Source organism: Palaemon carinicauda, chromosome 18, assembly GCF_036898095.1.
Source record: "Palaemon carinicauda isolate YSFRI2023 chromosome 18, ASM3689809v2, whole genome shotgun sequence".
In the NCBI taxonomy this organism is placed as follows: domain Eukaryota; kingdom Metazoa; phylum Arthropoda; class Malacostraca; order Decapoda; family Palaemonidae; genus Palaemon; species Palaemon carinicauda.
In genome coordinates this window covers 58,555,214-58,567,349 of record NC_090742.1, presented here as the reverse complement: position 1 = coordinate 58,567,349, position 12,136 = coordinate 58,555,214, and the positions used below count along the sequence as shown (strand labels likewise).

Sequence of the window (12,136 nt, the reverse complement as noted above, 5' to 3'; positions counted from 1 at the left end):
TTTTTTTCTTTTTTTTTCTTTTTTTGAAAAGAAATCTAAGATTTTGACAAGTAAAGTAATTTATTTTTACTTAAAGGTCAGAATTCATTCTTTATTTTCTAACTCTGTACAGAATTGTGTGTTTTGGAAAATCGTGACAAGTGAAAATATTCATTGTTGTTAGGTGCTATTTGGCAACATGATAGAAAGAAGAGAATTTGAATTTTTATGTAGTTGTACGTTTCTTTTGACTCGCAAGAAGAAAGAAGTACTATAATATGATAAATTTGAGAAATAGCGAATAAGTTGCCGTAGGCTTTTGTTTATTTGTGTCAAGGAATAAAGTAAATAGTCGGAATGTGTGTAAAACCAGATATTTGTGAACAGTAATTTTAGCAGAAGTGATAAAAAGGTGTGATAGCAGTTATGATTTCATAAATAAATAAGAATAGCTTGGTCAAGTAATAATCTTTGATTCGCTAAGACTGTGGAGAATTTTTTATTGTTCTGTGTGGGAACTTAGTCCGGGAAAGTCTCCTTATGACGATTACATAAAGTTCAACAGCGGAGGATAATGAGCACTTACTCTCGGGGCACAAACGCCCTGCTAATACTTTACTGTCACAATTTACTAACCTTCACTCTTAAATACAAAAGGAGGAAATTTCACTGTCCAGAGGCCGGAGAACTCCACACGTAGAATTAGCAATAATTTATGGCCTACTCTAGCTTTGTCAGGTTTATAGTCATCTCATTCTCAGGCTCTGTTCCGACTCCGTCCCAGCTACCCCAATGAGATGCTGGACAGGTATTTTATGTTAATGTAATTAGACAAAATAGAACATGGGAGCAGTGATGTAAAGTAGTTTAAAAGTTTAAAGATAAGGATCTTTACCTTCGAAGCAAATATATTAATGCAAAGTTCCTCGCTGTTACCACCTATAGACTTACTTAGGTTTACTCTTTAAATATTCCCAGTTTAAACATTAAATAAATGAGGGAGCAAAAATACTAAAGAGGTTCAATTAACCTAATATTAATTTATTTCACAAATTTACATTAAAAGTAAATGGACATCTTAACAACACAAAAATATCATTAAAGAAATGCAAATTGAAAGCTATTCAAAATAATAAAAATGATGGGTTAGACACGTGGTTTGCAATAATCAAAAATCAAAATGGGGTCTGGCACGTGGCCCACGTGACCCAGAGACTGTGCTAGTTTCACACCAGAAATTAATATCCAAGAAAAATATATACACACAATCCCACCGCACACAGTCCGAATAGTGTAAAAGCCAGGTTCCCTATCAAGTTAAAATTAGTCTAAGCTAAATAATGGGGGAATAACTATGGCCAATTGTAGTAGTTCCTGCACTCCTTTGAAGATTAGTCCTATGCCCGTGATGGCTGTTGACCTGGTTGCACTTTGCACTCCTTACTGGCCCACCCCAGGAATCCTCGTTTGTGGCAATAGGTTTCCAGGTTCCACTCCTTCACTGTCTCCAGCCGGCAGCCACCGAACTCCTTGGTGAGTCACGTTTTGGGAGAGGGGGTGAGCCAGAGGTGCACAGGTTCACTGACCAGGCAGGTCAGTAGGCCAGGGCGGCTTCTCGTTGAATGGGCCGACACTAAGGTCGAAGAGATCACCTGGCTTCACCTTTCCAGACAGGTGAGGAGCTTGATGCGCACGGTAATCCATTGGGGGTGCCATATCGGGACTTCAGGACAGGGCAATATATTGTTGTAAGGAGTGCAGAGGAGGCAGGATTTTGTACTAAATACTTTAGAGAAGTCTTGCTGCTCTAAGGGAGTTTATATACACAACAATCCTACCTATTCTGGCTTGCTAAAAATTAATAGTTTAAATGATCAATTAGCAATGGACTGGTGCGATGGGCATACATCTTAAAATTAACAAACCTTAATTGGTATTGGGAAATATAAGATGCATTAATTCAGCAGTAATGAAATTTATATTTAAAATTCAGTTTATGAATTTAATCTCGACCCATGTAGTTAAGGAAAGAACCAACATACGCCGGGGTTACCACTAAGGCCCTCTGTTGTGCGTATCTACGCTGTGACGTCACGAGCATGGCGTGCGCCACTGTCAACAAGGTTAAGTTTAGATTAGTCCTCCCTATGTTTCGTTAAAGAAAATTGAATGTAGAAGAGAACATTTAAGGGGTAGCTATAGTATTAGTAGAAGAGAGCTAAAAATACGATTGAAAGAAGAAGAGTGAAGAAAATTCTTCACAAAGACACATCAAAATAGGATATATTAACCGAATATTGTAGGAATAAAATAAAATCCAAAGTATATTTAGGGGCTAAATGTAGATATTTCATGTAATGAGTTTTTAACTTATTAACTTATTTTTTAGTAATAAGAGATTCATATTAACAGAATAAACTTTGAATTAGAGAGTAATTATAATTAGTCATAACCTTGCCCCTTATTAGTTAATTAATGTCTGATAAGAAAAAATAACAGATTTTTTATGTCCGATTGTTTAAGAAAAAAAAGACATATTCTTGTGTCAAATTATAACGTAAAAGGTGATTTTGATCGTAATTAAGTGATTTGGTGAATTAATGAGAGAAAGGCTAGTATTTTGATGGCTTTATGTCCGTTTAAAGATCAATAAGAGGCTAGTTAATTGCCCTTCAGAATTATGTAAGTCTCATTGACTTATTTAAAAAGCAAAGGGGACTCGTTGATATGTACATGTAGTTTCCCGTTACGTCTTGTTTTCTTTTTCTGTTACCGTGTAGTTTGTTTTTGTTGTATGCCTTTTTTATGTATAATTTACGGACGTAATTTTAAGGTTTTGAGCTCAATTTGGTGTTTCGGTTTCAGTATTTTTTGCATGCTATGTTTTTTTAAGTTGTTTCTCTTTCTGATGTTTTTGGTTGTGAGTTTTTGTGCTCTCTAAGAGAAGGTAGAAAAATTACCTAGTGTTTGTTATGATCCTGGGAAGAACCATCCTTTGCGAAAGATTTTGATGATTGTTGAAAAATGACAGTCAACAGATTAGACCCATGTAAGTCCGTGTGTGTGAGTATTTGTGTTTGCATACGTACATGTGAGTGTATGAGACACACAGAGAGAAATAGGAGATTGCACACGCGCAGGGGCAGCATCGATTAGTTTGCAGAATAAGAGAAAAAAAATGGGAATGATTAAGCGAGAGTTGGTTCCTTGGTGACTGATAGTGTCAGAGTTTTGTGAGGTAATTCTGTGGGAAAAATAGGTAAGAGAGAATTGGTTTTTCAGCCAATGATTGGAGTTTCGGTTGTGGTATGTTTGTCTTGTTAGTTACAGAATCAGTTATTGCTACTTATCCAAAGGAGAATTAGGCTCATGCTGAATGTGTTTCCTCGAGTAACCGTGCAAATTGAAGTGTGTACGAGTTTTGGTTGTTCGATTTTCCAGCCGTTGTGAGTAATACAGATAGAATAGTTTGCCCCTTAAGTATCTTAGGGAAGTAAAAATGTTTTTTCTTTAAAGTTGTTCTTTTTCTTTGGAAATTGATTAAAGAGATTTTTCTTATTGGACCTCAGTGACAGGTTATGAGGAATTTGTTATGTTCTGAATAAAGTTTAACATATTTTGTAAACAGTTTGATTATAGTGAAATCTTATGATGTTCGGGTTTAACGTAAATTTACGTTTTCTGCCTTGTCGTATTTTCTGTTGTTTGAGTGTTAGCGTAGATCTGATCGGAATAATTTTTCCCTATTCGTAATTGCACTAGGAAGTTTCGGTTTCAAATTAGTTCTCTGTGATGCGTTGTTGCACTCCCCAAGAGAGATTAGTTCACCAAACGTTTGATTGGGCTCCACAAGGCACAAGAAGAATTGGAAGATCCCGGCCTACATGGCTTAGGGCTATAAAGCGCGAAGTAGGAGATGATGATGCGATATGTTGGTAACGCAAGAGCCTTTGTTTGAGTAATGTAGGTCAACTTGGATGAATATTTGTCCTAGAATGATTGTTGTTTGTTTGCCAGAGATAGAGTTTGGCTTAGTTTGAGTACGAACACAAAAGATAAGACAACACAACATGAGAGTATCAGCATTGTGAAAGACACTGTATGTAAGGTGTCTCTGTTGTGAGACTGCTGTCACAAAGCATGTTTTCGGTGTGATACGAGTGATGTTTCAGGAATGTGCCCAGATTGGGATTCGAACGATTGGGCATGGAGAGTTTGAAAACATAACCCTGATGACGATGTCATGAGGGCGCGTGTCAGAGAGAGAGAGAGAGAGAGAGAGAGAGAGAGAGAGAGAGAGAGAGAGAGAGAGAGAGAGAGAAGCTTTCTGTAATTGGGCGTTGAGATGCCCTTAGAGTTTTCGATGTCCCTTGTTGTGAGTTGTCAGGTACTGATTGAAACTTAGGAATTTAGACATTCCTGTTATAGATGTTGAGGAATTATTTTCTTTTTCAACATCTGGTTGAATTGGTATTCTGTTTTGATGATTTTTTATGCCCTACCTGACCCCGGTTGAGGGTGAGAAAGGAGGCCAAATTCTTTATTCTGGCGAACCCTAATAAGGAGAGGTTGCTCTGTTGCCCTCAAGCAAGATGCTTTGAGGAAGACCTCCGCCAGAGTTCGCGCAATGAACGCGGGGTTATGGGGAACACTCCAGCACTGTGAGTGGTTCCGGGGATCTCAGGCATGCCTTACTTAATGTGGAGTATAGCTATGCGTAGCCAAATGATTTATACTAGCACCATTTTTTTTTTTTTTTTTTTTTTTTTCATGGATCCCTGCAGAAGCCTGCAGAAATGTTCCAAGTGAAGGAACAGATCTTTGCTTGATTATGATACTCTTTGTTATTATGACAGAGTTGATTAACTGTTGATGATGATGTGCATTAATTAGTGTTTGATGCAGCTGTTAGAAGATGTTTAAAAGGTGTTTCATTATGTTTTAAAGATATCAGATGATGTTTCATTATATTTGATAGTGATATTTTCTTGTGACTTCTTTGCACATTATGGCCATACTTGATAGCTATTATTGTCACTATTTGATAATGAATGAAGAGGATCCAGGTGTACCTACAGGATATGAAATTATTTGTGGAGAGTGAATATTTAGGATATGTGCACATGTGTTGATTTTCCTTGGAATTGTTTTTTTGTGAAACATTTCTTTTAGGTATTATGAGAGGTTTTTGCTAGCAATTATCATTTTTGGTTAGGAATATAATGAATGTATAGTGCATTGTGTTTAACAATACTATATCTTAGATATCTTTCAGACTGAGGGTCCCATGAATGAGCCAGAGTGTAGGCTTGAGATATGAGGGCATTCATTCTTTCGGTACGCTGACAGCATTCACTAATGGACTGTAGGATTTACAAAAGTTGAGTATTTTTTAATACAAATGTTACTTTCTGTTGTATAAATTGTAATTTTGCAGTCACTGTCCTCTATGATATGTTTTCTTATTTAAGATATGTAATATTCATACATGTTCATATTCAAGGTATATATATCATGAATACAGACATGTGTAGTATTGGTTGATGCTCAATTCTCTTTTTGGATTATTTTTAACATATGATTACTGATAATGAGTATTTTTCATAAGTTTAAAATGTGATTTTATTTTTTTATTAATGATTGTTGACCAGTTTTGATTTACTGTGGAATGTAATGATTATTGCATGTGAATTTTTATTCTAAGTCTTGTTCACCTTTGTTGGAGGTGAACAAGGCATCCCAAGTTCATGGAGACTTTGTTTGAGAGGAGTAATTTTCAGTGGGGTTTTGTTATGTTAATTTTTCTTGAAAGTTATTGGCCTTTGCTTTGTTTTAAAGTAGTTTTGAATTCTGAAAGGCTCGGGAGAGACTTGAGTCTGGCGGAGAGTAGTTTGTCACGGACAAATATGTTATTTCAAACAGAGGCTAAACAGTTAAGTAAATGCGCAGGAAGTAGGGCGGATATAGCCGAGCTATCACCTTGTCTCCCTGATCCATGGGCTTTGTGGGAAGCAATTCGTTGCCTCCTACCACCCTTGCTCTTGAAAAAAGTTATCTATACAGGAAATTTTAGTAATAAAACTCAAACAAAATAAAACTCTTAAATTTAATTAAAGGTTTCGGAATAGTTTTTTTTTTTAAATTTAGGTTAAATATTTCTAAATTTCTTGAAAGGATGTTCGGTTTGGGTAACTATAAAAATCGTTTGAGAGTATCCTTAGGAGGACCGACGTTGTGTCAAAGGGTAACGACAAGGGGGTGAAAGTCTCGGTCCTTCCCAATTTCCCGCAACTTCAAGAGAGCCCTGAAGAAAAACAAACAAACATTCTATTACCCCCTAATAATAATAAACTTAAATAGTAACGACAAGGGGGTAACAACTGCAAAAACCTAAATTAGCATAAACACATCTCGAAAAATAAAATAAAGAATTAGAGTTAAAGGATCCTTCAAAAACTTATATTTATATATAGGAACATACTTCCATGAAGCTGATCCTAGAAATTAGATTTCGAGATGTTAAAATAAACGAATAGTATCCGAAGATAAAACAAATTACTTACAAATTATTATGTAGTTTTTTATGCTTCAATAGGTATATATTTAGTTTAATAAGATATGTTAATATGAATCAGTAAATATAACGATTAAATTCAGGACTATTAAGCAAGTTTGCAAATAAGTGTGCCATCATTTCCATTGGTGAAATGATAAGAAGGCTAGGATCACTTTAGAAATAGACACCCATCATTTCGTTGTGACGTACCTTAAAGCCTTATCGGCACCTCGGAAGTTCGGCAATAAATGAAGTATATCCTGTGTCTAAGATGGTAAGAGACATGTCTTCGTTGCTGGCAAGACTTGAGCAGGAGCGGTGATTTGGGCACAGTTCGTTGTAATTAGCCGTCCATTATTAATATAACCGTCGAACTTGAAAGAAAAGCAACCGGCTCTATGTTGATTCCACCAACCAAACCAACTAACTGACTGCTACGAATTTTCCAAACGGACTCCACTACGACTGTCTCAGCTGCTCAGCGTTTCCTTTCCTCGGAAAACAAAAGAAACAAACAGTAGTAACTGCTCGTTAACAGTTGTTATACCTTCGAGACTTAAAAGGTGTTTACCGTCACAACGAAAATATAATTACATATTCCCTTTATAAGCTCGAAGTAAACATAGAAAAACTCAATTAAATTTACTAAATTATACTAATGATTACATTATTCAAATTAACAATAATTAAACCAAATATTAAACCTTTAAGAACGCATTATATAAGAACAATGATAAATAGAAGAAAAACATAAGTGATGTAATAATTTTACATCATTTTCAACACTCCAAGGAAGGGATTCAGTCTTTTTACAAAACATGTAAAAAGTTGAATTTAAAATGAAAACATGCATATTTACAATTACATATTTACAAAGTTATCAAACCATCTCAGTCTTGGAGCACATGCCTAGTCCTTTTCTCTGACTCGACTGCTGCCCTTCTCCTTGACCTTCCTCTAAATTTAGGTTTGGCATCTAATTCCTCATTAACTGAAGGATTGATCTCTTCAGCAATATCGGGTTTTAAAAGAGGGATGAGACTGGTTATATGCCTTTTCACCAGCTCATTTGTTTTACCTTTCAAAACGATAGCATTAGTCACCTCACCACTTGTATTCTTAATTACCTCTGTAATTTTTCCCATAGGATAGTTAAGGGGTTTTACATGAGTCTCTTTGATTAAAACAATATCACCTACATTAAGATGCTGATGATGACAAGGACGATATCGGTCCTTCTTATCAATTGCCTGTTTTATTAGGGTAGCTAAAAACTCCGAATGATAATTGTCTATGAGATTTTTTCTGATTGCATTTAGTTTTTGATAATTATTCTTTATCCTTTCTGACGGGGTGGTACCAAGAATGTATTCAAGATCAATCTCAGGATCAGGCTGTAGATCAGGAATGACATTGATGGATAAGAGATCATAGCCATGAATAAGCCTTTCCGGAGTGATAGGGTGAGGAACAGGCTCGTTGCTCGAATCCCTTAATGCCTCTTTAAAAGCAATTGGTTGCCTATTCACCAAGTGACAAGTTTGACTAACAACAAATTCAAAATCTCTAAATTCTAGAACATTTGTACCAATGGACTTATTTATCAAATGTTTGACCATCTTTATACATATCTCTACCAAAGAACCCATCTGACTGCAGCCTTTAAAATACCGATCAAATTTTATCGATTGTACACCAGCCTCATCAAAATGCATCTGGGTTTCAGGATCTTTAAGAAAATCCATTATGATGTTACCTCCTGCTACTATCTGTGTGCCTAAGTCACTTACACAAAACTGTGGCAATCCATAATCAAACGTGTGAAGCATAAAAGAACGAAGGAATTCTTTAACAGACATATCCACGCAAATCTTCAAATTGACTGCTCGAGTAAACATACAGGTAAGGCAAAGAACCCACACTTTTAGCTTTCTATGTTCCTGTTTAACAGTATAAGGACCAAAGTAATCTATGTACACATACCCAAAAGGAATCTCAGAAGGATGCAATCTAACATCACGATATGGGGACTGATTCAGTTTCACAGAACGACCATTATACCTTTTGCACGTAACACAATCCTCAAGGACATTTTTAACAACTGAGAAATAGTGAGGTATCCAAAACTCTTTCCGCAGCTCTGCTAAAAGTGAATAACATCCAGCATGTTTCAGCCTTACATGCAAATCAAGAATTATCAACTTTGTTAACTCACTATGCTTGTGCAAAAGAATAGGGAAATAGCATCTTTCACCCTCTTTCCACCGATCACATTTGCTTCTCACTCTCAGAATTCCAACCTGATCAGGATAAACATTAAGCTGACTGACAAGATTGGGTATGTTCTTGACCCTTTTCAAATCAGACCCAAAATAATCAAAGACTTCAGGGAAATAGACAAGCTGATCTTTCAAAATTATGTGCATAACAGCCTCTTTGTAATACCCAGATTCAATAACCATCAAATCCTTACAAGTTGATCTGTTCAACTTTGTGCGAGCCTTCCACTTATTCCAACATCTCAGAACCCTAGCAATTACAGCCACTAAATGGCGAAAGTCAGAATATCTGTTTGGAGAAACTAGATATTCAGATGATATGGAAAGTTTATTGCACTGTATATTATAACTACCAACGTCTTTGCTTTCAACATTATCATCATTGATCTTGAATAAAGGATTCGGGATGGTGAAACTCAGTACATTTTGACTTATTGCTACATCACTTGACTGAATTTGTGGTCCTGAGAAATAGTTAGTTTTCTTGAGTTGCTTGTATGATAAACATCTAGTTATGCAATCCCCAGGATTACTCTGCCCACTTGTGAAGGTAAAGTTCACAGGGAAGATTTCACAAAGCTGATTTATACGATGTAACCTATTCAATATAAAATTGGATTTTCCCTGCATTTTATCAAGTTTACTAGCATAGGAATTTACCCAAGTTAACGCTACCAAACTATCAGAATACAAAGTCAGTGCTTTAATATTAATGGGAATGACACATGCAGGACCAGACAGTTCTTTATAAAGTTCCATAAGCATCTCTGTACCTAAACTAATAGCCTGCAACTCCAGGGAAGGGATTGATTTAGTCTTCAAATTTGTGTTCACAATTCTGTTTTTGGCCAATACAAAACTAACCTTACCTGTATCTATATTCTCAATATAAAGTACGGCTCCATACATGAGACTACTTGCATCAACACAAGCTAGTATCCTATAAGATGCATCTCTTTCCCCTACAAACCGTTCTACCATAATTTCTGGAGTTGCATTAGCTTGTCTTGAAATACAGTTCCACTCTTTCATTCGCTCTTGTGACAATGGATCATCCCATCCAAGTGATTTGTCACACTGTAAGCCATGCATAAAAACTCTAGATCTGTTAAAAACTGGTCCATTGAAATTATATAAATCAAAATTAGAGGCTATCGACCTGAGAATTAAACGTTTTGTATTGGCTGATCCCTCAAGAGCAATAGGTCTAGTTGACAATATATCATCTTGCCTATGCCACTGCAAGCCTAAAAGTTTAACTTTACTATCAGTTTTGTTTTCAAGACCAGCATCAATATCCTCCTGAAGTGAACTATCATTAGTAACAATTTGTTGTAATTCCATCTTATAGGGCTCAAAAATAGATGGCAATAACTGATAAGCCCATTTCAAAGTTGATGAATCACTACAAGTGAAAGCACCATTATCCATATAAAATAATTGATAAATCAACCTTTTCAAACATACAACCTCCTCAGAATTCCCTTCACTATCCAGGACCAAAATCTTGTATAAACTCAACATCAAAATTGTTGGTGAACATCGTAATCCAAAACTCAATCGCACATTCTTATACCCCACAAGAGAAAAATCTCCTTTCTTTACATTACGATACCAAAGAAATAGTAATTTATTCTGATCAGAGGGATTCAGCTCTATTTGGTTAAAAGCTTTCCGGATGTCAAAGCATAGAAGCTTAGACCCAAATCTCAGGTGTAAAAGAGCTGAAGCAATCTTTTGGTTTAAACAAGGTCCAGAATGTATACTCTGATTATGACTAACAGTAGCTGGCTTAGACAAATCTTTTTCACAAATATTCGAGAGAAAAACTACTCTACACTTAGTGGTCTCCCTGTTTAGTTTAAACACACCCATGTGCGGTAAGAAACTATGCTCAGGATGTTCCTCCATATACTGATCCAAATTTGGAATCCTCTGTATTATACCAAGTTGTTCTTGTTCTTTAATGGCATCATCCATCAAATGTAAATGAAGCTCATTCTTTCTTAACTTTTTTAAGTTAGATTTTAGCACAGCTTTAGCAAGATTGTAATTCCTACCAAGAAGATGAGATACTTTACTGTTCCATAAAAGAGGCATGGATATCCTGCCCTTTTCAGTACGAACAGAATGATTCAAAGCAAATCTAACAAGTTGATCATTGACCTCTGAAGAGCAGTTTTCGAATTCTAATTGGTCATAGTTTAATACCTTCTTCTCATCATATTTCATGAGAACTTCGTTTGCAGCTTTATTCAATTCAGTCTCCGAAATACTTCCATCATCTTTCAACACTGCAAAATTTGATTCAACATCAAGAGTTACCTCCTCTTCCATAAAGTTTGAATCATCACACAAGATGCTTGAACCAAAGCCTACATAGACAACAGAAGACTCTACAGACAAATAAGTAGAAATGTCCGAATTATTACCATTGTATGAGGCATAATTTAAATCAGGTAAGTATTTCAAATTAGAAATAGTGTTCTGCAGATTACCCAATAGCATAACCCCTAGAGCACATTGACTATAGACAGAGGGAATCGGCTGACCAAAATTTACCATTGAGCTCAAAAGACAATACATAGAATTTGTACCTAATATGAAATCAATGTTATTGATCTCCTCCTGATGGTTTAACAATTGATTGTCTGCCAAGTCATAGCCTTTCTCAATAAACGCAGTTGTAATCCTAGAAAGCTGTGGAAGTTTCAAATTTATATCAATAGATGGTACACAAAGTGCTTCAATCATGAACCTTTCCTTACCTATCTCTACCTCTACTTCCACAAGCTTAGTTACATACTGCTTACTCGAGTTAAAACCGTTAACAGTCAAATGTACCCTTTCTTTTAACACCTTGAGATTACTAGTATTGGCTACAGCTTCCGTAATAAAATTAGTCTGGCAACCACTGTCTACAAGACACCTAATCTCGACCCGGTTACTTAGGTAACAAGTAAAAGTAGGCAAAATTGACTCTGTACTGGTAGTCCGTAAAGCACCTACTGATAGAATCGTGCCACTAGAAACCTCCTCTTTGGGAGCAGATTTACAGTTTTTCCCTTTTTTGGACACTTTTTGACTCTGAGAGGTAACAGGGGTTGCTTCGATTTTATTGGTGGCACCCAGTAAACTCCTTTCTTCATTTCCATTTATACACAGATAGGTAAAATGCCATTTTCCACAATGAAAACATTTCTTTAGAAAAACAAAATTACAAGATTCGGTGGAATGATTGGCTTTAGCGAACTTTAAACATCCTCCAATTTCCTTCAATTTGTCAACTTTGGCCTTTGGACTATCATAATACTTACACTTA

The 12,136-nt window shown here is 35.9% G+C and overlaps 1 protein-coding gene across 1 annotated transcript; it reads right to left on the bottom strand.

The window, feature by feature from the left end:
• Window positions 1-6,211: 6,211 nt before the first annotated feature.
• Window positions 6,212-8,997, bottom strand: LOC137657076 (uncharacterized). The gene is made up of 2 exons (XM_068391440.1): window positions 6,746-8,997; window positions 6,212-6,283 (listed from the first exon to the last, which is right to left on the bottom strand). The coding sequence occupies exon 1, from the start codon at window positions 8,995-8,997 to the stop codon at window positions 7,426-7,428; it is 1,572 nt and encodes a 523-aa protein (XP_068247541.1). The 3' UTR covers window positions 6,212-6,283; window positions 6,746-7,425.
• Window positions 8,998-12,136: the final 3,139 nt, after the last annotated feature.

Bases quoted from the DNA above. Each gene is read 5' to 3' on its own strand.
- LOC137657076 (XM_068391440.1), bottom strand. From the start codon at position 8,997: ATGGTTATTGAATCTGGGTATTACAAAGAGGCTGTTATGCACATAATT.